Here is a 27,318-nt window from a genome sequence, read left to right as displayed (position 1 = left end):
CTAACAGTCACCTCTAACAGTCACCTCTAACAGTCACCTCTAACAGTCACCTCTAACAGTCATCTCTAACTTGCTTTTTCTTCCTCTCTTTCGTTCCTCTTTCATTTCGTTAGTTTTTTCAACTCTGGGTTTTTCCAGGCTTGCCTGCTGCTCTCTACTAGTTCTAGTTAATAACCATGACTGTCTCACTCTCCTGTCTGTCTCACTCTCCTGTCTGTCGATATGAATGGATGTAATTCTAACCTGCAAGGTTTAGGCAGCTCACATCTCATACTGTCCTGTTGCTTGTCACCTGTAGAGGGCGTCATCCACCCCCACCGCCCAGCACATCTGCCTTAGTCATCTAATCATCTCTACCTGTAGAGGGCGCCATCCACCCCCACTGCCCAGCGCATCTGCCTTAGTCATCTAATCATCTCTACCTGTAGAGGGCGCCATCCACCCCCACCGCCCAGCGCATCTGCCTTAGTCATCTAATCATCTCTACCTGTAGAGGGCGCCATCCACCGCCCAGCACATCTGCCTTAGTCATCTAATCATCTCTACCTGTAGAGGGCGCCATCCACCCCCACCGCCCAGCACATCTGCCTTAGTCATCTAATCATCTCTACCTGTAGAGGGCGCCATCCACCGCCCAGCACATCTGCCTTAGTCATCTAATCATCTCTACCTGTAGAGGGCGCCATCCACCCCCACCGCCCAGCACATCTGCCTTAGTCATCTAATCATCTCTACCTGTAGAGGGCGCCATCCACCCCCACCGCCCAGCGCATCTGCCTTGGTTGACTCTCACTGTTCATAAGACTGCAGTGCCTCACAATGTCTCTCACTCTTTCTGATACTCTGCTGTCCATGTGTCTTGTCTGTTTCTCCATGTAGCTGCCTCATAAACTAGTGTGAATGTCAGAGAATGAACCCATTCAAGCATTCATATAGAATAGAATACTACTCTGTCCTGGGACCAGTTTACTGGGAGCAGTGTTCACGTGGTGATGATGAGGAGAGTACAGACACAACGGGAGACAGAGGTTTGCTGTGGATGACACTGTTTTGTCTGTGTGATCTTGTCTCATCAGAGGACAGATTTGGGAAGGCTGGGAGGGATAGGGTCCAGGAGGCGACAGTGGCCCCGTCAGAAGCACCCAGTGCAGGAGGAACGGGAATGGACTGGTCAGAACTTGAACCCTTGTACAGACTTGACAAGCACGCGTATGATCTCAAACTCAACTTCAACGTCAGCCTGGAGGACTGGGACAACTTTGACTGGACCGTGGACAGGATGTTCACGATGCTAGGCAACTTCAACCACCAGCCGAACGGGCGCAGCAGCAACTTGATTCCTGGGGAGGGTAGAGGAGGAAGAGACCACGCCCTGGTATCCTCAACGGACCAATCAGCCTCAGCCATCTACCTGACCACCCTGGCCACTCCAGCTCTCCTGCTGAGAGAGGCTGCGGCCGAGGTCCTGAGGGAGGCGTTGGGGCTGAATGGAGGGGAGCACCGCTCTTCCTCCTCCTCCTCCTCCTCTTCCTGTCCTCCAGTCCCAGCTGAGGAGGGCCGCTCAGACTGGGACCACTCCCCACCTCTCCTCAACCAGTTAGGGGAGGAGGGCCCGCCTAGACTGCATGACGAGGATGAGGAGGGCAGGGATAGGGGTGATGAAGAGGAGGAGGAAGAGTTGTTTAGGAGACGGTCGGCCCGGTGGAGGCTGAACCATGCTCACTGTCAGTGCAGTGACTTTGTTCAGGAAGCTGAGAACGGGTTGCCTGTATGACTGCCTGTAAGACCCCTCTCTCACTCTGTCTCCCCTCCTCACCTGAGATTTTAGGGAGACTGAATCAGCACAATGTCACCTCTGGCCTGTCCCCCACCCAGACCCGCTTAAATTCTCACCCTCCTCCTCCTCAGGCCACAGCAGCACTTCCTGGCTGATATGGGGACGAGCCTGTCCCTTTAATCAAGACTGCAGTCCTCCAGTGCCCCAACCATATCCCAGGCCAGCAGACGGCCCACTGCTGGCCCCTTCCTGTAATACATCAACGGACTTCACCAGGAGATTCTTTATGAACGAACACAGCAGCAGCCCATGATTCTTTATGAACGAACACAGCAGCAGCCCATGATTCTTTATGAGCGAACACAGCAGCAGCAGCCCATGATTCTTTATGAACGAACACAGCAGCAGCAGCCCATGATTCTTTATGAACGAACACAGCAGCAGCCCATGATTCTTTATGAGCGAACACAGCAGAAGCAGCCCATGATTCTTTATGAGCGAACACAGCAGCAGCAGCCCATGATTCTTTATGAGCGAACACAGCAGAAGCAGCCCATGATTCTTTATGAGCGAACACAGCAGAAGCAGCCCATGATTCTTTATGAGCGAACACAGCAGCAGCAGCCCATGATTCTTTATGAGCGAACACAGCAGCAGCAGCCCATGATTCTTTATGAGCGAACACAGCAGCAGCAGCCCATGATTCTTTATGAGTGAACACAGCAGAAGCAGCCCATGATTCTTTATGAGCGAACACAGCAGCAGCAGCCCATGATTCTTTATGAGCGAACACAGCAGCAGCAGCCCATGATTCTTTATGAGCGAACACAGCAGAAGCAGCCCATGATTCTTTATGAGCGAACACAGCAGAAGCAGCCCATGATTCTTTATGAGCGAACACAGCAGCAGCAGCCCATGATTCTTTATGAGCGAACACAGCAGAAGCAGCCCATGATTATTTTCCTATGGCAGGATGTTACTTTGCTTTGTTTTTTGTTTTTGGGGAGCTTTGGGAATATGAGAGGAAAATAAACTTGATTGATTTTTGATATTCATTGGATTCTTTGAAAAAAATATTGTGTATTCTATATGTGTATTTGACTTTGTTTGTTTTTACTAATGGGTGTATGAATTGGTGCTGGTTCCACCCCCCTGTGCTGATTACGTGTATGTGGCACATTGATTAAGGCTTTTTTTTAACCAATGTGTTACTAATTCATTTTTGAAAACACTTAATTCCACAAAATGCAGATGATCAATTATGAGGTTCAGTGATACACACACACACACACACACACACACACACACCTCACACACTGTGAGTGCTGTGGAACTTGCCTTTGAGTTTGGCGTCAAACCGACACGAGGAGGCCGTGGTTAGGGTTGGAGTGCAGGTAGGAACTGGGAGTGTCATCTAAGTGCCGTATATTTTCAGTGTTGCAGCTTATTTTAGTTCTACTATGTTTGTAATGAAAAACAAGAGACTTGATATTTATGTGAATCAAAGCATTCCCTTTTGTTGTGTTCTTATTTTCATTTCAAAATGACTGAGTTCTGGATGTTGAACAGAATAAGAGTTTTTACTGAAAATATATCTACCGCTAACAACTTGGTAGCTGTGGCATTAACCGTTTTGAGAGAGTCCAATCAGAAAACATGCAATCGAAGGCACTTATCTGATGTGAACCCACTGAGACGTATAGAGGTCACAACATTGTAGCTGTCCCATTATGGTGTCTGTGACAGTATGGCCAGCACCACTGAAGCCATTTCCATTTTAAAATAGTCCCTTTTCTTCCTTCTTTAGATAAAAAAAAAAGTGTAAACTAATATAGGTGTCTTATCGCCTCCTGCAGTGCTGGAGTCCTGAACCAAATTTAGTGTCATTCATTTATTGTGGCCACTAGATGGCAGTCACATAGCTTGAAGCCATTTACAAACTAGGCAAACCATTTTAAAGAAGAAGACAATGCTCTGCTTATTGGCTGATCGCTCCCAACCCCATACGAATCTCTACACAGTTGACTACTGTAAAATGCCTGGAAGCCCCCAATGGCAATGTCCATGCAAAAACGTGTTATTTCTATGTAATGATCCTTATACATCTCTATGTGTAAACCTGACTTGTCTAGTCTGGTTGGTTCATCCAGGAAGTCTGTTTCATGAAGTCATCAGTCCACAGTTGAGTTCCCCTGCTAAGACGTTGTTGCATGTATTGTGTTGCAATGGTTGTGTGCCAGGTCATCGACTGTGCTGTCGGGCACCAGATTGCTAGGACATATGATATGGTTGGCTGATATGTAAAATAACTATCCAATGGCTGGGCAGAGGAACGTGCCCCACTACCTCTCTCTGATGTCATCAAAGGCTTCAGAGAGAAAAGGTGTGCTTGTTTTGCAAGCCGATGTGTCCCAGAGATGGGCGGGACATAGGTTTCATGACCCACTCACCTTATACAGCAACCCTGGCAGTTTATTCTGCCTAATACCACTTAGAGATACTCAGAACATGCTGGCTTGTAAAACAAGCCCACACAGTCACGATCGGCCATAACTTCATGGTCTAAAGACTGTAGTTACACGTGTTTCTCTTAGAAATAAAAATACATGGAACAGTACATGTAGTTAACAAATGCTGCATTCTTTATAACAGTAGATTTGTTCGCTATACATGGTGCTATTGGGGTCTCAACATACATGTAAAATTGCTGTGTGTATTTGAATGTAGGTTTTTTGCGATTAATGTAAATGTTAAAATATATTTTATAATAAACAGATATTACCTATCAGACAGCGCTTCATCAAAAGGGTCAAATCGTGGGTGCTTATATTTGTCCTGTTTCACTGCATGTACAAGTGGGTAACTTGTACAAGTTTGGAAATGGGAATTTGGCATATCCTTACTCCCCCTGACAGTGGGTTCGTGGCCAGGGATCTGTCATTATTGACCGTGACCCTGGAGCAATTTGGGTTGAGTGACTTGCTCATGTGCAGATCAACAGATTTTTCACCTTGTTTTCACGGGGATTCAAAATATCGACCTTGGGGTTACTGGTCAAATGTTCTAACTGCTAGGCTACCTGCCGCCCTACACTGCAACGATGCTTCACACCTGTAAGTAGTCATCTGATGTGAATACCCTTGAGCAGAAGGAATCTTTCCACCCTCAATTTACCAGGAAACCGAACCCCCCCCCCCCCCCCCCCCCCCCACAATAATTTTGTACTATATTGTACGAGGCAAAACAAGTCCCTTCTCCCCCTGAAAAAAATAAGCAACAGTACTTTTTATTAGCACTTTGAAATGGACTACTGTATGTGAACAAAACAGAGAGGGTTTTATCATAACGATGCCTTGTGTAGTTCCATGGGTTTATCGTGCATATATTTTGGTTTCCAGTGAACAGTTGATAGCTGTAACTAGTTTGTGAATAAAGTGTTGAATGCCAAGGTTTCCTCCTCTTCACTTCACAGTCTGGGTTGTGGTTATTTGACATGTTCAGACCTGCAGTCCTTGATTGGGACACTCTGTTACCGATACCATACATGCCTATTTCTTATTTGGACATTCATGTACTGTATAACATATTTGTCTGGGTTCTGTCTAACCATACATTTGATCTTGTTCCATATTCAGCCAACAGGTTTCTCTGGTTCTTTCAGCTTTGGAAGCTTTGGTGAAAAGTAAATATCTTGATTAATGTGTTGATTTATTGGTACACATTTAAGAATGATTTCCCAAACAGTTAATTTAATACATAGACACTGATCCAAACGTTTGGACACAATTGGATCTGGGGTGACAGTCAACATGAGTCTGGGATGTATATTTCTGTCTCAGCACTAGGTGGGTGTATTGGATCATGTTGACACCAAGATCATCAGATACCCCAATGCAGAGGGAAAACAGAGGGGTATACTACAAAGCAAATTCGATGACTTAGCTAGCTAACTTTGATAAATAACCAGAAATAACTATTGATTTTCTGATTAATTAAGAAAGCTTAACTTAGATATGTGTTTTTGATTGTTGAGTCAATAAGACCATGCCCATTTCAAACTTATCCTTCTAAAATATATATATATATTTCAGAATATTTAGGCAAGTTAGCTGGCTGACTCATTCACTTGCTGGCTAACTCATTCAAGCTGCTTTGTAGTATACCGCTCAGTTAAATACAGTCCGTTAGGGATCAGATTACATATAAACCAGGACCATGGTGGAGTTTCGTGGAGGGGTGTGTGTGCTGTACTGACTTGCACACAGACAGGGCAGGGGTGAGGCAGTACTGTGCTCCAGTTACGTGGAAACGCACATACATAGCTTCAACTAGTGGGAAATCTACTACAATGCAACTCTTATTCCAACTTTTTGCTCATACAATGTGAGGAAGATGGCCGAGACAAGGTATGCAAGTTACTATTTACTGTACAGTGTATTGTCAATGCATGTAACTTTGTGTTTCTCTTGGTGAACGAAACTAGAACGATACAATGTGACACGTTTTTGCTGTTGATCCTCGTGTTGTCGCTTCTCACTTCTGCGGATTGATGATTTCCACTGTCTGCTGTGCTACAGTAAAATAATACAACAGGTTTAAAGTAGGCTATAGTCTGGATATGGAAGCTTTACATTACTCAAACTTTATAGGAAAACGTATTGTCTCGGTTTCCCTTTGCGTGTCTCAAATTTAAAATGTTCCCTTTATTTGAAATGCAAATGGTATGCTATGGAAATGAAAAAGAACAAACATTTGTCAAACGCAAATCGTTGTTACCATATAAACACTGTCTAAGACAATAACATGTAGTCAAGGACTTGAACAAACTCATTTCAAACGGATTAAAAGCTTGAAATGACGGACACCAACAAGACATACATACAAACTAATGCATTTGGGAGGTGAAATGTTATCCCATTTCAATAATTATTTGATTGTTCTGGATCAATATATTGTATTCATTACGGATGTAGTCCTTCTTTTCAAGAGAAAGTCATCCTAAAACACTGCATGCCTGTCCAATAACTACACTAGGGTCTATTACACTGCTCCTTATCGGTGTGTAAAACCATGCCTCTGGGCAACTTCACCGTTCAAACACGAGATCCAAGGTTTTTACAATGGATTAATGGGATAGTCTGTGGGGAAACATGCCTGGTCTTGACCGGCATGCATGTCGGAGAACAGATGCTGAACGCTACAGGAGAGGGCTGGTTAGTTACACATGGTCCAGCATGCTTTCCCTCTGGTGCTGTGTCAGTCAATCTGCCGCTCAGTCAGTCACTTCCCATCCTGACTTCCATGTGTCCAGCATAATGGCAACCATCAGCGGGACGGGCGTAGACGTATTTTATTCATATTTTAGTTCTCCTGACTAGACTCGATTAGCTGTTTAGTGTTGGCCTCATGCTATATACCATTTATATAAAGACATATAATGATTGGGGTAGTTTAGATGAATTGGTTAGCCTGTAATCAGTTGATGAGTGCAGTGGATATAGCAGTGTATTGCTCTTACTGAATAGAGTTGTGTGAGTACTATATATATAATAACAGAGATGTGTTACTACTGTATATATAATCACACTTGAAGGGAGTCCAAGTTACACATTGTGAAGACAGTGAGCAAATGGAGGCCATGGAAGCATTAACTATGTTTTATTGTGCTGTGGAAGCCAGAGTTGGATTGTATGATTGTGGTCCGATTTTAATGATCAGTTTCGTCTCTTGAATCTTGGCAGATGTTTCTACAAATAGCTTGGTTCCGCTACCAAAGTAAAAACACAAATAAAAAAACACATGCATGTTCCATAGCACTATTACTATTATACTAACTATTACTATTATACTAACTATACTATTATACTAACTATTACTATTATACTAACTATTACTATTATACTAACTATTACTATTATACTAACTATTACTATCATACTAACTATTACTATCATACTAACTATTACTATTATCCTAACTATTACTATCATACTAACTAGTACTATCATACTAACTATTACTATTATACTAACTATTACTATCATACTAACTATTACTATCATACTAACTATTACTATCATACTAACTATTACTATTATCCTAACTATTACTATCATACTAACTAGTACTATCATACTAACTAGTACTATTATACTAACTATTACTATTATACTATTACTATTATACTATTACTATTATACTAACTATTACTATTACACTAGTATAATAGTTTACTATTACTATTATTAGTAATTACTATTATACTATTACTATTATACTATTACTATTATACTAACTATTACTATTATACTAGTACTATCATACTAACTATTACTATTATACTAACTATTACTATTATACTAACTATTACTATCATACTAACTATTACTATCATACTAACTATTACTATTATACTATTACTATTATACTATTACTATTATGCTATTACTATTATACTATTACTATTATACTAACTATTACTATTATACTAGTACTATCATACTAACTATTACTATTATACTAACTATTACTATTATACTATTACTATTACACTAACTATTACTATTATACTATTACTATTATACTATTACTATTATACTAACTATTACTATTATACTATTACTATTATACTATTACTATTATACTATTACTATTATACTAACTATTACTATTATACTAGTACTATCATACTAACTATTACTATTATACTAACTATTACTATTATACTAACTATTACTATCATACTAACTATTACTATCATACTAACTATTACTATCATACTAACTATTACTATTATACTATTACTATTATACTATTACTATTATACTATTACTATTATACTATTACTATTATACTAACTATTACTATTATACTAGTACTATCATACTAACTATTACTATTATACTAACTATTACTATTATACTAACTATTACTATCATACTAACTATTACTATCATACTAACTATTACTATTATACTATTACTATTATACTATTACTATTACACTAACTATTACTGTCATACTAACTATTACTATTATACTATTACTATTATACTATTACTATTATACTATTACTATTATACTAACTATTATACTAACTATTACTATTATACTATTACTATTATACTAGTACTATTATACTAACTATTACTATTATACTATTACTATTATACTATTACTATTATACTAACTATTACTATTATACTAACTATTATACAAACTATTACTATTACACTAACTATTACTATTATACTAGCTATTACTATTATACAAACGATTACTATTATCCTAACTATTACTATCATACTAACTAGTACTATCATACTAACTATTACTATTATACTAACTATTACTATTATACTAACTATTACTATCATACTAACTATTACTATCATACTAACTATTACAATCATACTAACTATTACTATTATCCTAACTATTACTATCATACTAACTAGTACTATCATACTAACTAGTACTATTATACTAACTATTACTATTATACTATTACTATTATACTATTACTATTATACTAACTATTACTATTACACTATTACTATTATACTATTACTATTATACTATTACTATTATACTAACTATTACTATTATACTAGTACTATCATACTAACTATTACTATTATACTAACTATTACTATTATACTAACTATTACTATCATACTAACTATTACTATCATACTAACTATTACTATTATACTATTACTATTATACTATTACTATTATACTATTACTATTATACTATTACTATTATACTAACTATTACTATTATACTAGTACTATCATACTAACTATTACTATTATACTAACTATTACTATTATACTATTACTATTACACTAACTATTACTATTATACTATTACTATTATACTATTACTATTATACTAACTATTACTATTATACTATTACTATTATACTATTACTATTATACTATTACTATTATACTAACTATTACTATTATACTAGTACTATCATACTAACTATTACTATTATACTAACTATTACTATTATACTAACTATTACTATCATACTAACTATTACTATCATACTAACTATTACTATCATACTAACTATTACTATTATACTATTACTATTATACTATTACTATTATACTATTACTATTATACTATTACTATTATACTAACTATTACTATTATACTAGTACTATCATACTAACTATTACTATTATACTAACTATTACTATTATACTAACTATTACTATCATACTAACTATTACTATCATACTAACTATTGCTATTATACTATTACTATTATACTATTACTATTACACTAACTATTACTGTCATACTAACTATTACTATTATACTATTACTATTATACTATTACTATTATACTATTACTATTATACTAACTATTATACTAACTATTACTATTATACTATTACTATTATACTAGTACTATTATACTAACTATTACTATTATACTATTACTATTATACTATTACTATTATACTAACTATTACTATTATACTAACTATTATACAAACTATTACTATTACACTAACTATTACTATTATACTAGCTATTACTATTATACAAACGATTACTATTATACTAACTATTACTATTATACTATTACTATTATACAAACTATTACTATTACACTAACTATTACTATCATACTAACTATTACTATTATACTAACTATTACTATCATACTAACTATTACTATCATACTAACTATACTATTATACTAACTAGTACTATTATACTAACTATTACTATTATACTATTACTATCATACTAACTATTACTATCATACTAACTATACTATTATACTAACTAGTACTATTATACTAACTATTACTATTATACTATTACTATCATACTAACTATTACTATCATACTAACTATACTATTATACTAACTATTACTATTACACTAACTATTACTATTATACTAACTAGTACTATCATACTAACTATTACTATTATACCATTACTATTATACTAACTAGTACTATTATACTAACTATTACTATTATACTATTACTATTATACTAACTATTACTATTATACTATTACTATTACACTAACTATTATACTAACTATTACTATTACACTAACTATTACTATCATACTAACTATTACTATTATACTATTACTATTACACTAACTATTATACTAACTATTACTATTATACTAACTATTACTATTATACTAACTATTACTATTATACTATTACTATAATACTAACTATTACTATTACACTAACTACTACTATTATACTATTACTATTATACTAACTATGACTATTATACTATTACTATTATACTAACTATTACTATTATACTAACTATTACTATTATACTATTACTATTATACTATTACTATTACACTAACTATTACTATTATACTAACTATTACTATTATACTAACTATTACTATTATACTATTACTATCATACTAACTATTACTATTATACTAACTATTACTATTATACTAACTATTACTATCATCCTAACTATTACTATTATACTAACTATTACTATTATACTATTACTATTATACTAACTATTACTAGTATACTATTACTATCATACTAACTATTACTATTATACCATTACTATTATACTAACTAGTACTATTATACTAACTATTACTATTATACTATTACTATTACACTAACTATTATACTAACTATTACTATTATACTAACTATTACTATTATACTATTACACTAACTATTATACTAACTATTACTATTACACTAACTATTACTATCATACTAACTATTACTATTATACTATTACTATTATACTAACTATTACTATTATACTATTACTATTACAGTAACTATTATACTAACTATTACTATTACACTATTACTATTACACTATTACTATTACACTAACTATTACTATCATACTAACTATTACTATTATACTATTACTATTATACAAACTTACTATTACACTAACTATTACTATCATACTAACTATTACTATTATACTAACTATTACTATCATACTAACTATTACTATCATACTAACTATACTATTATACTAACTAGTACTATTATACTAACTATTACTATTATACTATTAATATCATACTAACTATTACTATTACACTAACTATTACTATTATACTAACTAGTACTATCTTACTAACTATTACTATTATACCATTACTATTATACTAACTAGTACTATTATACTAACTATTACTATTATACTATTACTATTATACTAACTATTACTATTATACTATTACTATTACACTAATTATTATACTAACTATTACTATTACACTAACTATTACTATCATACTAACTATTACTATTACACTAACTATTACTATCATACTAACTATTACTATTACACTAACTATTATACTAACTATTACTATTATACTAACTATTACTATTATACTATTACTATTATACTAACTATTACTATTATACTAACTATTACTATTATACTATTACTATTATACTAAGTATTACTATTATACTATTACTATTATACTAACTATTACTATTATACTATGACTATTATACTATTACTATTACAGTAACTATTATACTAACTATTACTATTACACTAACTATTACTATCATACTAACTATTACTATTATACTATTACTATACTACTAACTATTACTATACTACTAACTATTACTATTATACCAACTACTACTATTATACTATTACTATTATACTAACTATTACTATTATACTATTACTATTATACTAAGTATTACTATTATACTATGACTATTATACTATTACTATTATACTAACTATTACTATTATACTATGACTATTATACTATTACTATTATACTAACTATTACTATTATACTAACTATTACTATTATACTAACTATTACTATTATACTATTACTATTATACTAACTATTACTATTATACTAACTATTACTATTATACTATTACTATTACACTAGCTATTATACTAACTATTACTATTATACTAACTATTACTATCATACTAACTATTACTATTATACTATTACTATTATACTAACTATGACTATTATACTATTACTATTACACTAACTATTATACTAACTATTACTATTACACTAACTATTACTATCATACTAACTATTACTATTACACTAACTATTATACTATTACTATTATACTATTACTATTACACTAACTATTATACTAACTATTACTATCATACTAACTATTACTATTATACTAACTATTACTATTATACTATTACTATTACACTAACTATTGTACTAACTATTACTATTACACTATTACTATTATACTAACTATTACTATTATACTATTACTATTACACTAACTATTACTATTATACTATTACTATCATACTGACTATTACTATTATACTATTACTATCATACTAACTAGTACTATCATACTAACTATTACTATTACACTAACTATTATACTATTACTATTACACTAACTATTACTATTATACTATTACTATCATACTGACTATTACTATTATACTATTACTATTATACTAACTATTACTATTATACTATTACTATTACACTAACTATTATACTATTACTATTACACTAACTATTACTATTATACTATTACTATCATACTGACTATTACTATTATACTATTACTATCATACTAACTAGTACTATCATACTAACTATTACTATTACACTAACTATTATACTATTACTATTACACTAACTATTACTATTATACTATTACTATCATACTGACTATTACTATTATACTATTACTATTATACTAACTATTACTATTATACTATTACTATTACACTAACTATTACTATTATACTATTACTATTACACTAACTATTACTATTATACTATTACTATCATACTGACTATTACTATTATACTATTACTATTATACTAACTATTACTATTATACTATTACTATTACACTAACTATTACTATTATACTATTACTATTACACTAACTATTACTATTATACTATTACTATTACACTAACTATTACTATTATACTATTACTATCATACTGACTATTACTATTATACTATTACTATTACACTAACTATTATACTATTACTATTACACTAACTATTACTATTATACTATTACTATCATACTGACTATTACTATTATACTATTACTATCATACTAACTAGTACTATCATACTAACTATTACTATTACACTAACTATTATACTATTACTATTACACTAACTATTACTATTATACTATTACTATCATACTGACTATTACTATTATACTATTACTATTATACTAACTATTACTATTATACTATTACTATTACACTAACTATTACTATTATACTATTACTATTACACTAACTATTACTATTATACTATTACTATTACACTAACTATTACTATTATACTATTACTATTACACTAACTATTACTATTATACTATTACTATCATACTGACTATTACTATTATACTAACTATTACTATTATACTAACTATTACTATTATACTATTACTATCATACTGACTATTACTATTATACTAACTATTACTATCATACTGACTATTACTATTATACTATTACTATTACACTAACTATTATACTATTACTATTACACTAACTATTACTATTATACTATTACTATCATACTGACTATTACTATTATACTATTACTATCATACTAACTAGTACTATCATACTAACTATTACTATTACACTAACTATTATACTATTACTATTACACTAACTATTACTATTATACTATTACTATCATACTGACTATTACTATTATACTATTACTATTATACTAACTATTACTATTATACTATTACTATTACACTAACTATTACTATTATACTATTACTATTACACTAACTATTACTATTATACTATTACTATTACACTAACTATTACTATTATACTATTACTATCATACTGACTATTACTATTATACTATTACTATTACACTAACTATTATACTATTACTATTACACTAACTATTACTATTATACTATTACTATCATACTGACTATTACTATTATACTATTACTATCATACTAACTAGTACTATCATACTAACTATTACTATTACACTAACTATTATACTATTACTATTACACTAACTATTACTATTATACTATTACTATCATACTGACTATTACTATTATACTATTACTATTATACTAACTATTACTATTATACTATTACTATTACACTAACTATTACTATTATACTATTACTATTACACTAACTATTACTATTATACTATTACTATTACACTAACTATTACTATTATACTATTACTATTACACTAACTATTACTATTATACTATTACTATCATACTGACTATTACTATTATACTATTACTATCATACTGACTATTACTATTATACTATTACTATTATACTAACTATTACTATTATACTATTACTATTACACTAACTATTACTATTATACTATTACTATTACACTAACTATTACTATTATACTATTACTATTACACTAACTATTACTATTATACTATTACTATCATACTGACTATTACTATTACACTAACTATTACTATTATACTAAGTATTCAATATGGTCTATAGTCATACTGGAGAGAGTTTTCATTTGTGGAAAAGGGACATGTGTTACAACCCCCCGCCCCGTCTCCCCCGTCCCGTCTCGTCTCCCCCGTCCCGTCTCCCCCGTCCCGTCCCGTCTCCCCCCCACCCTCACCGATACAATGTGACACGTTTTTGCAGTTGATCCTCGTGTTGTCGCTTCTCACTTCTGCGGATTGATGATTTCCACTGTCTGCTGTGCTACAGTAAAATAATACAACAGGTTTAAAGTAGGCTATAGTCTGGAGATGGAAGCTTTACATTACTCAAACTTTATAGGAAAACGTATTGTCTCGGTTTCCCTTTGCGTGCCTCAAATTTAAAATGTTCCCTTTATTTGAAATGCAAATGGTATGCTATGGAAATGAAAAAGAACAAACATTTGTCTAACGCAAATCGTTGTTACCATATAAATACAGTCTTAAGACAATAACATGTAGTTAATGATTTGAGCAAACTAATTTCAAACAATCCCCCACCCCCCCTCCCACCCCGCCCATGGGTATCCCGGGTGAACAGGAGCATTGCTGAAATAAATAGTGTTAGGTTCTGACGTCTTCAGTCACCCACACACAACCTCCACCGAAAGGTTGCAAGTTCAAACCCCCGAGCCGACAAGGTACAAATCTGTTGTTCTGCCCCTGAACAGGCAGTTAACCCACTGTTCCTAGGCCGTCATTGAAAATAAGAATTTGTTCTTAACTGACTTGTCTAGTTAAATAAAGGTTAAAAATTATGTTGAATAAAGCTATCCTGATGCAGGCAGACAACAATCATCTTCACTTCGACTCCCGGCCAATGCAAGTTGTGACAGACGGACTCCTGATGAAGAAAACAATCATCTTCACTTAGATATACAGACAGTTATGGCTGGAGATGACACATAATGACATTGTGTAGTTGTGTATCATTGGTGGCATTGTGGTTACTGCTGGCTGAGGCCTCTGCTGTTCTAGATTGTTCTATAATGTCTCTCTCGTATGGTTCTCCTCTTCATCCAATTGTGTCTCAACTCTTTCCTTCCACCCCTGTTCTGTCTGTCTGAGCCCCGACACGCTGTTTGTATCTGTCTGAGCCCCGACACGCTGTTTGTATCTGTCTGAGCCCCGACACGCTGTTTGTATCTGTCTGAGCCCCGACACGCTGTTTGTATCTGTCTGAGCCCCGACACGCCAGGTATGTGTTTTTACTGGTTGGGGTCACTATGTGCTGACTGGGAGTTTGGGCTGAAAAGCTGCATTGTTGGGCCACTGCCTGCAGGATGAATCAGAGAGAGCTGACCATTGTGGACTTCATTAATGACCATTTTAGATGTTGTCAAAGACCTTTAGTCCTCCACAGCTGAGTCTGTGTGTTTATTTTATTTATTTTAACCTTTATTTAACTAGGCAAGTCAGTTAAGAACACATTCTCATTTACAATGACAGCCTACCCTGGCCAAACCTGGACAACGCAGTGCACCGCCTTATGGGACTACCAATCACATCCGGATGTGATACAGCCTGGATTCCAACCAAGGACTGTAGTGACGCCTCTTGAACTGAGATGCAGTGCCTTAGACCGAACAGGCAGGGAGTGGTACAGTAGAACAGTGATCACCATAGTGGTAGGGTGAGAACAGGCAGGGAGTGGTACAGTAGGACAAACCCTGGGAATGGTAGGGTGTGTCAGTGCAGAGACCTTCTCTACTGGGTGGGGTGGTGGGTTGGTGCCGTCTGCATAAGGAACCTCGATGGGGAGGGAGACAGCTGTGAGGAGGCGCGTCTGAGCTGCCCAGGCCATGAATTAATGAAACTGTACTGCTACACACTAAAGCCGTGGTAGAGCACTTCTAAACCTGAAATGTAAGTTAGTCATGACTTTGTAACAACACAAGACAATCTAAAGCATAGGCTCTGGATTAACTGAGGGGTATCCTATTAAACAGGTTTGAGGAGTTAGTGAGGTAACTCTTGGTCAACTTTGGTCAACTCCTCAGCCAGCAGTAACCACAATGCCACCAATGCTACACAACTACACAATGTCATTATGACTGTCCGTCATGTGTCATCTCCAGCCATAACTGTCTGTATATCCAAGTGAAGACGATTGTTTTCTTCATCGGGAGTCCGAGTCTGTCACAACTTGCCGTGGCCAGGAGTCCCTTAGGGCAGTGCACAATTGTCCCAGCGTCACCCGGGTTAAAGGAGGGTTTGGCCCGGGGGGGACTTTACTTGGCTCATCGTGCCCTAGCGACTCCTAGAGCGCGCTGAGCCGGGCACCTGCAGGCTGACTTCGGTTGTCAGTTGAACGGTGTTTCCTCTGACACATTAGTGCAGCTGGCTTCCGGGATAAGCGAGCTGGTGTTGAGAAGTGTGGAGTGGTGGGTCACGTGTTGGAGGAGGCATGACTCGACCTTCGCCTCTCCCGAGCCTGTTGGGAAGTTGCATCAAGGAGACAAGATCGTAAATGGATATGACGAAATTGGGGGAAAAAAGGGGGTAAAATAAAAATGTATAAATACTATTGAAATGTGTAATGTTAAAATACATCACATTACACATTTATTAATGACAGAATGCATTTTAAACTTCACGCAATGAAACACTTTTTTATCACTGTAATAAAATGTGAAACAAGGTGCTTGTGCATATTGATAATTACACCAAAGACGCCATTAACGATAAGCAATAAAATAATGACATTAACAATATGTAATAAAGATGACATTAACAATATGTAATAAAGATGACATTAACAATATGTAATTAAGATGACATTAACAATATGTAATAAAGATGACATTAACAATATGTAATTAAGATGTAATTAACAATATGTAATAAATGAGATAGCAAAAGCTCAGGTTGCCCAGCCCGAGGGTGATACAATCTTCGGCAAAATCATCCGCAAGGAGATTCCTGCAAAAATATTATTTGAAGATGACATTAACAATATGTAATGAAGATGACATTAACGATAAGTAATAAAATAATGACATTAACAATATGTAATAAAGATGACATTAACAATACATTAAAAAAATAAAGATGACATTAACAATATGAAATAAAGATGACATTAACGATACATTATAAAATAAAGATGACATTAACTTCTTGACGCAACCCATCCCGTTAGCGGGATAATTTTCATCAACAACCGCTGAATTGCAGGATGCCACATTCCAAAAATATTACTAAAAATATTTATATTCATGAAATCACAAGTGCAACATAGCAAAACGCAGCTTAGCTCTTTGTTAATCCACCTGTCGTGTCAGATGTTTTAAAATATGCTTTACAGCGAAAGCAATCCAAGCGTTTGTGTGAGTTTATCGATCACTAGACAAAACATTATGGACATCTACCAACGCAGACGAAAATTCCAAATGGTATCCATAATGTCCACAGAAACATGTCATTTCTTTGTCCCATCGCGCTCTATCAACTCCTCGTGGTGGGCCGTGTGCCTGCAAGCTGACCCCGACACATTGGTGCAGTGCGGCTTGGCAGGGTGGTGTTTCAGAAGACGCATGGCTCTCGACCTTTGCCTCTCCGTAGGGGAGTTGCAGCGATGGGACTAGATTGTAACTACCAATTGGATATCACGAAATTGGGGAGAAAAAGGGTTAAAAGTAAAAACATATAATTATTAGCTAAGTAGTAAGCAATTGCAAAGTTGCTAATTAGCTACAATTTTTAAGTTGTCTGTGATGAGATTCAAACACGCAACCTTTGGGTTGCTAGATATTCACGTTAATACGCCTACCTACCCACCCACCCGCCCTACTTTCGTTTTTGCCTTAAGTAATCTTCTGTCTTATGTAACCTTACAAAAATGCAACATATCATACTAATTTGCATGTCCTGGATTTGCATATACTATGTAACGTCTAGTCTATGAGACCAGGCTGGGTTCCTATCTAGGTTTCATCCTAGGTTCCTGCCTTCTACAGAGTTTTTCACTGTGCTTCTGCCTCTGCATTGCTCGGCTGGGTTTCTGAATAGCACATTGTGACAACAGTTGATGTAAAAGGGCTGAATAAAAATAAATTTGATTTTCTATTTGGGGGAAAAACACAGCAACCAACACTGGGTCTAATGTTACTCTGATACAGTGTTTCCCATATATGTATACGACCAATGAAATGGGATTTAATTTGGATTTGATTTGAATTCACCTGATTCAACTCATTGAGGGCTTGAGGATTGGTTGACAAGTTGAATCAGGTGTGCTTGTGTGCTGTTGGGGTTATTTGAGGACTGGAGTTGAGAAACACTGTTCTAATGAGTAGATATTTCCACAAACACTTCAGTTGCCTTAATAACATTCCCCAAAATACTCCTGCAGTCCAAACCCCTTGGCGCCCATCCCTCTCCGTTTGGTTTTTACCGCTACCCAGTAGGTGCTTGTCTGTGGTTGTGTGGATTTAACTCCCTGTATTTAACTGGTCTAACTGGCCTGTTTCCCTGGCACGGTGTTCCTTAGGCCTGGGTCACAGAGTAGTAGTCAGTAAAAACGCCTGCTCATTAAGATGGGCCGTGATTCAGGGTCATTAACATAGCTAGGACGTGTGCTACATTGACCCTACTCCTGGGTCATGACTTGAAGACCCATGCCAGGGTTGCTGTTTATGTTCTAATCCAAATTGACGGTAATGAATGCTGTATACATAATTTATTTGTTGTTTTTTTGGCTCCTAGCCCACAGTGTGATGAGGAATAGGCTGTATACCCTGAGATGAATGTGTTATCTAACTGCCTGCTTCCCGGTGAATAGTTAGAAAGTACCAAGCAACATTTCAGTCACTGCTGACACTACAATGCCCTCACCCTAAACTTCACCTGCTGATTGTTTTAACGTTTTAGTAGAAGAAAAAGTCAAGTGTTGAATGTTACGTTTGTTAAATGTTAAAATTTGGTTTAATCTTTCATGACATTATCAGCATTATGGTCCAGCAGGCACTGTATCCCCCGGCTGCCTTCTAGACACCGATCACTTATTGTAGGCATTTTGCTGATGTCATTCAGTACAGTACGTAGCCTGTACTAGAGAAATGTCAAGTTTGAAATGACACGGGTTTTGTAATATAGGTGATTGGTAATGGAACCAATGATGGCTACAACCATGAAACCTGTAGTAGTAGTTAAAATGATAACAAAATAAAAACAGTGATGCGCATTCATGTTATAAACTTAGCTTTCTATTTATCATTATGACATCAATTCAGGCCATTTATCAGCTCTACTACCTTCTACTAACTTCCTCCGTCCTGTGATCTCACCACGGCCAACCACCACGGCCTGCTGTGGGCCTCCCTGCAGCCCCCCCTCCCCTCTAAAAGCACTCTAATGGTATTCCTCTGACTGGACTCAAAGTGAGCGTATGCGCAATGTTTACTGTTCATTTTTATTGTTCATTTCACTTTTGTATACAGTGGGGCAAAAAAGTATTTAGTCAGCCACCAATTGTGCAAGTTCTCCCACTTAAAAAGATGAGAGAGGCCTGTAATTTTCATCATAGGTACACTTCAACTATGACAGACAAAATGAGAGAAAAAAAATACAGAAAATCACATTGTAGGATTTTTAATGAATTTATTTGCAAATTATGGTGGAAAATAAGTATTTGGTCAATAACAAAAGTTTCTCAATACTTTGTTATATACCCTTTGTTGGCAAAGGTTTTCACACTGTTGCTGGTATTTTGGCCCATTCCTCCATGCAGATCTCCTCTAGAGCAGTGATGTTTTGGGGCTGTTGCTGGGCAACACGGACTTTCAACTCCCTCCAAAGATTTTCTATGGGGTTGAGATCTGGAGATTGGCTAGGCCACTCCAGGACCTTGAAATGCTTCTTACGAAGCAAGTGAGGTAGATAATATACAAAAGTGAAAAAAACAATGCAAACAGTAAACATTACACATACAGAAGTTTCAAAACAATAAAGACATTACAAATGTCATATCACAATTAGTGTTGTAACAATGTACAAATGGTTAAAGTACACAAGGGAAAATAAATAAGCATAAATATGGGTTGTATTTACAATGGTGTTTGTCTCTCTCTCTCTATCTCTCTCTGTCTCTCTCTGTCTCTATCCCGCTGGTTGATCTAAATGGAAGTGTGAAAGGAGATTTAATCTTCATAACAAACACTCTCCACCTCTACATTGTTGCTCTGGGGGGGCTTGAGAAATGTCTCTGCGTGTAAAGGAAGGATCGGGGGAAAGCCTCTGTTGTCAGCCCTGCGTCTCTTTCCTGTGATTTATATAAGAGGTTGGAGGGGAGGAAACCTTCTCACAGTATGTGTTGGATCAGCACCCTGCTGCAACATGTCTCAAAGAGATTTAGAATAATTGACTTCTCCATGGTAACAGAGTTGGAGTGGCGGCTGGCTGGGTAGTGGTGTTGACAGGGGAGTAGGAGGACTGTTGATAGACATGGTGTTGATATGTTCTGCTGTTTGATGAGAAAAACCTAATGAGAAACTATATCACACTGTCCTGTCCTGTCTTCTCCTATCCTCTCCTGTCCTCGCGTTTCCTCTCCTGTCCTCTCTCCAGTCTTCTCCTGTCCTCTTGTTTCCTCTCCTGTCCTCTCTCATGTCCTCTCGTTTCCTCTCCTGTCCTCTCTCCTGTCTTCTCCTGTCCTCTTGTTTCCTCTCCTGTCCTCTCGCCTGTCTTCTCCTGTCCTCTCGTTTCCTCTCCTGTCCTCTCTCCTGTCTTCACCTGTCCTCTCGTATCCTCTCCTGTCTTCTCCTGTCCTCTCGTTTCCTCTCCTGTCCTCTCTCCTGTCTTCTCCTGTCCTCTTGTTTCCTCTCCTGTCCTCTCTCCTGTCCTCTCGTATCCTCTCCTGTCTTCTCCTGTCCTCTCGTTTCCTCTCCTGTCCTCTCTCCTGTCCTCTCGTATCCTCTCCTGTCCTCTCGTATCCTCTCCTGTCCTCTCTCCTGTCCTCTCGTATCCTCTCCTGTCCTCTCGTATCCTCTCCTGTCCTCTCGTATCCTCTCCTGTCTTCTACTGTCCTCTCGTATCCTCTCCTGTCCTCTCTCCTGTCCTCTCGTATCCTCTCCTGTCCTCTCGTATCCTCTCCTGTCCTCTCGTATCCTCTCCTGTCTTCTACTGTCTTCTCGTATCCTCTCCTGTCTTCTCTCTCCTGTCCTCTCGTATCCTCTCCTGTCCTCTCGTATCCTCTCCTGTCTTCTACTGTCCTCTCGTATCCTCTCCTGTCCTCTCTCCTGTCCTCTCGTATCCTCTCCTGTCCTCTCGTATCCTCTCCTGTCTTCTCCTGTCCTCTCGTATCATCTCCTGTCCTCTCTCCTGTCCTCTCGTATCCTCTCCTGTCCTCTCGTATCCTCTCCTGTCCTCTCGTATCCTCTCCTGTCTTCTCCTGTCCTCTCGTATCCTCTCCTGTCCTCTCTCCTGTCCTCTCGTATCCTCTCCTGTCCTCTCGTATCCTCTCCTGTCCTCTCGTATCCTCTCCTGTCTTCTACTGTCCTCTCGTATCCTCTCCTGTCCTCTCTCCTGTCCTCTCGTATCCTCTCCTGTCCTCTCGTATCCTCTCCTGTCCTCTCGTATCCTCTCCTGTCTTCTACTGTCTTCTCGTATCCTCTCCTGTCTTCTCTCTCCTGTCCTCTCGTATCCTCTCCTGTCCTCTCGTATCCTCTCCTGTCTTCTACTGTCCTCTCGTATCCTCTCCTGTCCTCTCTCCTGTCCTCTCGTATCCTCTCCTGTCCTCTCGTATCCTCTCCTGTCTTCTCCTGTCCTCTCGTATCCTCTCCTGTCCTCTCTCCTGTCCTCTCGTATCCTCTCCTGTCCTCTCGTATCCTCTCCTGTCCTCTCGTATCCTCTCCTGTCTTCTCCTGTCCTCTCGTATCCTCTCCTGTCCTCTCTCCTGTCCTCTCGTATCCTCTCCTGTCCTCTTGTATCCTCTCCTGTCCTCTCGTATCCTCTCCTGTCTTCTACTGTCCTCTCGTATCCTCTCCTGTCCTCTCTCCTGTCCTCTCGTATCCTCTCCTGTCCTCTCGTATCCTCTCCTGTCCTCTCGTATCCTCTCCTGTCTTCTACAGTCCACTCGTATCCTCTCCTGTCTTCTACTGTCCTCTCGTATCCTCTCCTGTCTTCTACTGTCCTCTCGTATCCTCTCCTGTCTTCTACTGTCCTCTCGTATCCTCTCCTGTCCTCTCGTATCCTCTCCTGTCTTCTACTGTCCTCTCGTATCCTCTCCTGTCCTCTCTCCTGTCCTCTCGTATCCTCTCCTGTCCTCTCGTATCCTCTCCTATCCTCTCGTATCCTCTCCTGTCTTCTACAGTCCACTCGTATCCTCTCCTGTCTTCTACTGTCCTCTCGTATCCTCTCCTGTCTTCTACTGTCCTCTCGTATCCTCTCCTGTCTTCTACTGTCCTCTCGTATCCTCTCCTGTCCTCTCTCCTGTCCTCTCGTATCCTCTCCTGTCCTCTCCTCCTCACCTTTTCCTCTCAGCATGAAGAGTCGTCATGGACCATTTCCGACTGCCCGTACAGAACGAGACTTGTAATGAAGGGTTCATGGTTTAGTATTTTCAATTAACAATCGGCCAAAGGTTTTTCACCTGCCAGGTTCACAAACAAAAGACTCTTCAAGGAGGGATTTCCTTTGTATGTGTCAGAAGAGTGTTTGCATACAGCCACACACACACACACACACACACAGTGGGTCTGAGTGACTAACCTTGTTCACACCCTGTTGTCATGCAGCTCAGTCAACACAGTGGCTGAGGTGCTCAGCCAGGCACCTCTCTGTAGTTAGAGGCTTGTTTTTATCTCTCACAGACAGTGGAAAGGGTTAACTCTGGACATTCCTTTGTCTCTATATTGCTGGTTGGTGTTGCAGTTAAAAGGGTCCCCCATGACTCAGGCCCAGCAGACTGACTGGGAGGCTCAGCCGGCAGGATGGAAAAGTGCTCAGTGGTGGGGAGCACAGTGTCCAGCCTACCTAAGCCCAAATGGACTCTTCCTTCCTTTCCTGCTCCTTTCTGCTCAGGTTGTTCGCGGCTGGTGTGTGTGCACCTGTGTGTGTGTTGGTTAGATTGGGTATGGGTTGAGTGGGTTGGTTCTTCTATCCTTGTTGGGACCTAAAATCCCCTAAAGTTTTATAAGGACTGTAAAACAAAGACAAATTCTCCCTTGTGGGGATATTTCCCACATCCCCATGAGGTCAAAGGCTATTTTAAATTCAGGAGTTAGGGCTAGGATTAGAATTAGGGTAAGGGTTAGTGGTTAGGTTTAGAGTTAGGAGTTAGGTTTAGGGTTAGAATTAGGGTAAGGGTTAGTGGTTAGGTTTAGAGTTAGGAGTTAGAGCTAGGATTAGAATTAGGGTAAGGGTTAGTGGTTAGGTTTAGAGTTAGGTTTAGGGTTAGAATTAGGGTAAGGGTTAGTGGTTAGGTTTAGAGTTAGGAGTTAGAGCTAGGATTAGAATTATGGTAAGGGTTAGTGGTTAGGTTTAGAGTTAGGAGTTAGAGCTTGGATTAGAATTAGGGTATGGGTTAGTGGTTAGGTTTAGAGTTAGGAGTTAGGTTTAGGGTTAGAATTAGGGTAAGGGTTAGTGGTTAGGTTTAGAGTTAGAGTTAGGAGTTAGAGCTTGGATTAGAATTAGGGTAAGGGTTAGTGGTTAGGTTTAGAGTTAGAGTTAGGAGTTAGGTTTAGGGTTATGGTAAGGGTAAGGTTTAGGTTTAGGTTTAGGGAAAATAGGATTTTGAATGGAAACTAATTTTAGGTCCCCACGACGATAGAAGAACAAGACGTGTGTGTGTGTGTGTGTGTGTGTGTGTGTGTGTGTGTGTGTGTGTGTGTGTGTGTGTGTGTGTGTGTGTGTGTGTGTGTGTGTGGACGTGACAGAGAGAGATGGTGAGGTTGTGGTATTGCAGTGGTTCTGGTTGTCCTGATGTTTACCCCTGCTAACCCCTGTGTAATCCAGGACCGGCCCGGGGCCTGTGGCTCAGTGTCTCCCAGGGGAGGGCCACTCAGGACAGTCATTAGTCGAGTGGATGTGGGCCTGAAGCCTGAAGGAGAAGGCCAGTGGCAATGAATGACAATCTTTGCCATTGTCTGGCTTAATGAGTGCAGGGACAAAGCTGCTGCTCAGGAATGTCCCTGTCCATCCATCCATCCATGTTAGTTTAATGGATCCCAGACGAGGGCCTGGGAAACTCCTCTAAGAACTATTATTAACTGACAGTAGGGTCTAGAGAATGAGAGCTGGAGGAACAGTGGAGCATTTGAAGATGGTCGTGATCTGTGGCGATGCTCAGCAGTATCACAGTTCATCTGAGTAGCAGTAGTTACTTGGAGTCAAATCACAATTTATTTAAAGTGCATTTAACAAAGTGACGACACAGTTTTGAGCACAAAGTCACCGGAGACGGTCTCAAGTCTCTGCTCTATAAATCTCCTTTCAGGGGGAGAGAGAGAGGGGGGAGAAGGATGGAGGGGGAGAGGCATTGGAGCAGATGACGTACGAATGAGATACACTGGCAAACTGCAACACTCACCCTCTCTCCAGAACAGACACCATGAGGACATTCTCCCTACCTTTATATATCTCCTCACCTCTCCTCACCTCTCCTCACTTCTCCTCACCTCTCCTCACCTCTCCTCACTTCTCCTCACCCTCCTCACCCTCTCTCCAGAACAGACACCATGAGGACATTCTCCCTCCCTTTATATATCTCCTCACTTCTCCTCACCTCTCCTCACCTCTCCTCAGAGAGAGAGGGGGGTGGGATTAGGGAAATGGAGAGAGAGAGGGGGAGAAGGATGGAGGGGGAGAGAGAGAGGGGGGAGAGAGAGGGGAAGGAGGGAGGGGGAGAGAGAGGGGGGGAGAAGGAGGGAGGGGGAGAGAGAGAGGGGGAGTAGGAGGGAGGGGGAGAGAGAGGGGGGAGAGGGAGGGGGAGATAGAGGGGGGGGAGAAGGAGGGAGGGGGAGAAGGAGAGGGGGAGAAGGAGGGAGGAGGGAAAGGGGGAGAAGGAGGGAGGGGAGAGCGAGAGGGGGAGAAGGAGGGAGGGGGAGAGAGAGAGAGGGGGGAGAAGGATGGAGGGGGAGAGAGAGAGAGGGGGAGAAATAGGGAGGGGGGGAGGAGGAAGGGGGAGAGAGAGGGGAGAAGGAGGGAGGGAGTGAGAGACAGGGGAAGAAGGATGGAGGGGAGAGAGAAGGGGGAGAAGGATGGAGGGGGAGAGAGAGAGGGGGGAGAAGGATGGAGGGGGAGAGAGAGGGAGAGAAGGATGGAGGGGGAGAGAGAGGGAGAAGGATGGAGGGGGAGAGAGGGAGAGAAGGATGGAGGGGGAGAGAGAGGGAGAGAAGGATGGAGGGGGAGAGAGGGGGGAAAGAGGGAGGGGGTGAAAGAGAGAGGGAGGGAGGGAGAGAGAGAGATTGACAACAATGTAAGTCTATTTCTATTTTATTTTTACCTCTGAGGAGAAACCCTCTATCAGATCTCACTTCTCTTCCTCAGACCCCAGAGACAGAATGCAGTGTTGAGTTAACAGAACACACAGGCACACATCACAGAGGAGAAGAAAATACCCATTATAATTGGCAGGGCCACTAGTTACACACACACACACACACACACACACACACACACACACACACACTCGCTCTCTCTCTGGCCATGACAGAGTGTGTAGACACAGGGCTGGAGTCAAGACTGCCTGGCGCTGGATCCTGACTAAATAAACACACAGTGGCTGTGGGGACCAAACCATACCTCTCCCAGATGGTGCCTGTCTATTTACCCTCTCAGCATTGCCACACACAAAGAGGGCAAGACAGAGAGGGACCAACAAACAAAAGGGACAAAATGAGGGACACGTTGAGAGGACAGGAAAAGAAGGCTGTGATTCATCCCGTGTTTCCACCATGTAAATAGATGCTTTCCTCACCTCCCCTCTTATCTCCTCTGTCCTCATCCTTTACCTCCCCTCTTATCTCCTCTGTCGTCATCCTTTACCTCCCCTCTT

General features: G+C 38.1%; 2 protein-coding genes across 6 annotated transcripts in view; both read left to right on the top strand.

The window, feature by feature from the left end:
- LOC110491155 (extracellular sulfatase Sulf-2) overlaps positions 1-5,246 on the top strand; it is a 267,272-nt gene extending 262,026 nt beyond the window's left edge. For 2 of the 5 annotated variants that reach the window (XM_036947627.1, XM_036947628.1), the window contains one exon: positions 1,077-5,246. In XM_036947627.1, the coding sequence (XP_036803522.1) occupies positions 1,077-1,774 (698 nt within the window). In that variant the 3' untranslated portion in view covers positions 1,775-5,246. Of the gene's footprint in view, positions 1-298 lie in introns of all 5 variants that reach the window. The other 3 variants (XM_036947629.1, XM_036947631.1, XM_036947630.1) reach the window with 2 other exon arrangements.
- A 689-nt stretch (positions 5,247-5,935) lies between these two features.
- The window catches only part of LOC110491154 (rho GTPase-activating protein 39), a 163,757-nt gene continuing 142,374 nt past the window's right edge, over positions 5,936-27,318 (top strand). The window contains exon 1 of the mRNA XM_036947624.1: positions 5,936-6,183. Within this exon, the coding sequence (XP_036803519.1) occupies positions 6,170-6,183 (14 nt within the window). The 5' untranslated portion in view covers positions 5,936-6,169. The remainder of the gene's footprint in view (positions 6,184-27,318) is intronic.

Source organism: Oncorhynchus mykiss, chromosome 16 (genome assembly GCF_013265735.2).
Source record: "Oncorhynchus mykiss isolate Arlee chromosome 16, USDA_OmykA_1.1, whole genome shotgun sequence".
Classification (NCBI taxonomy): Eukaryota; Metazoa; Chordata; class Actinopteri; order Salmoniformes; family Salmonidae; genus Oncorhynchus; species Oncorhynchus mykiss.
Note: the sequence above shows the minus strand (reverse complement) of the source record. Positions and strands in the feature narration are given on the sequence as shown.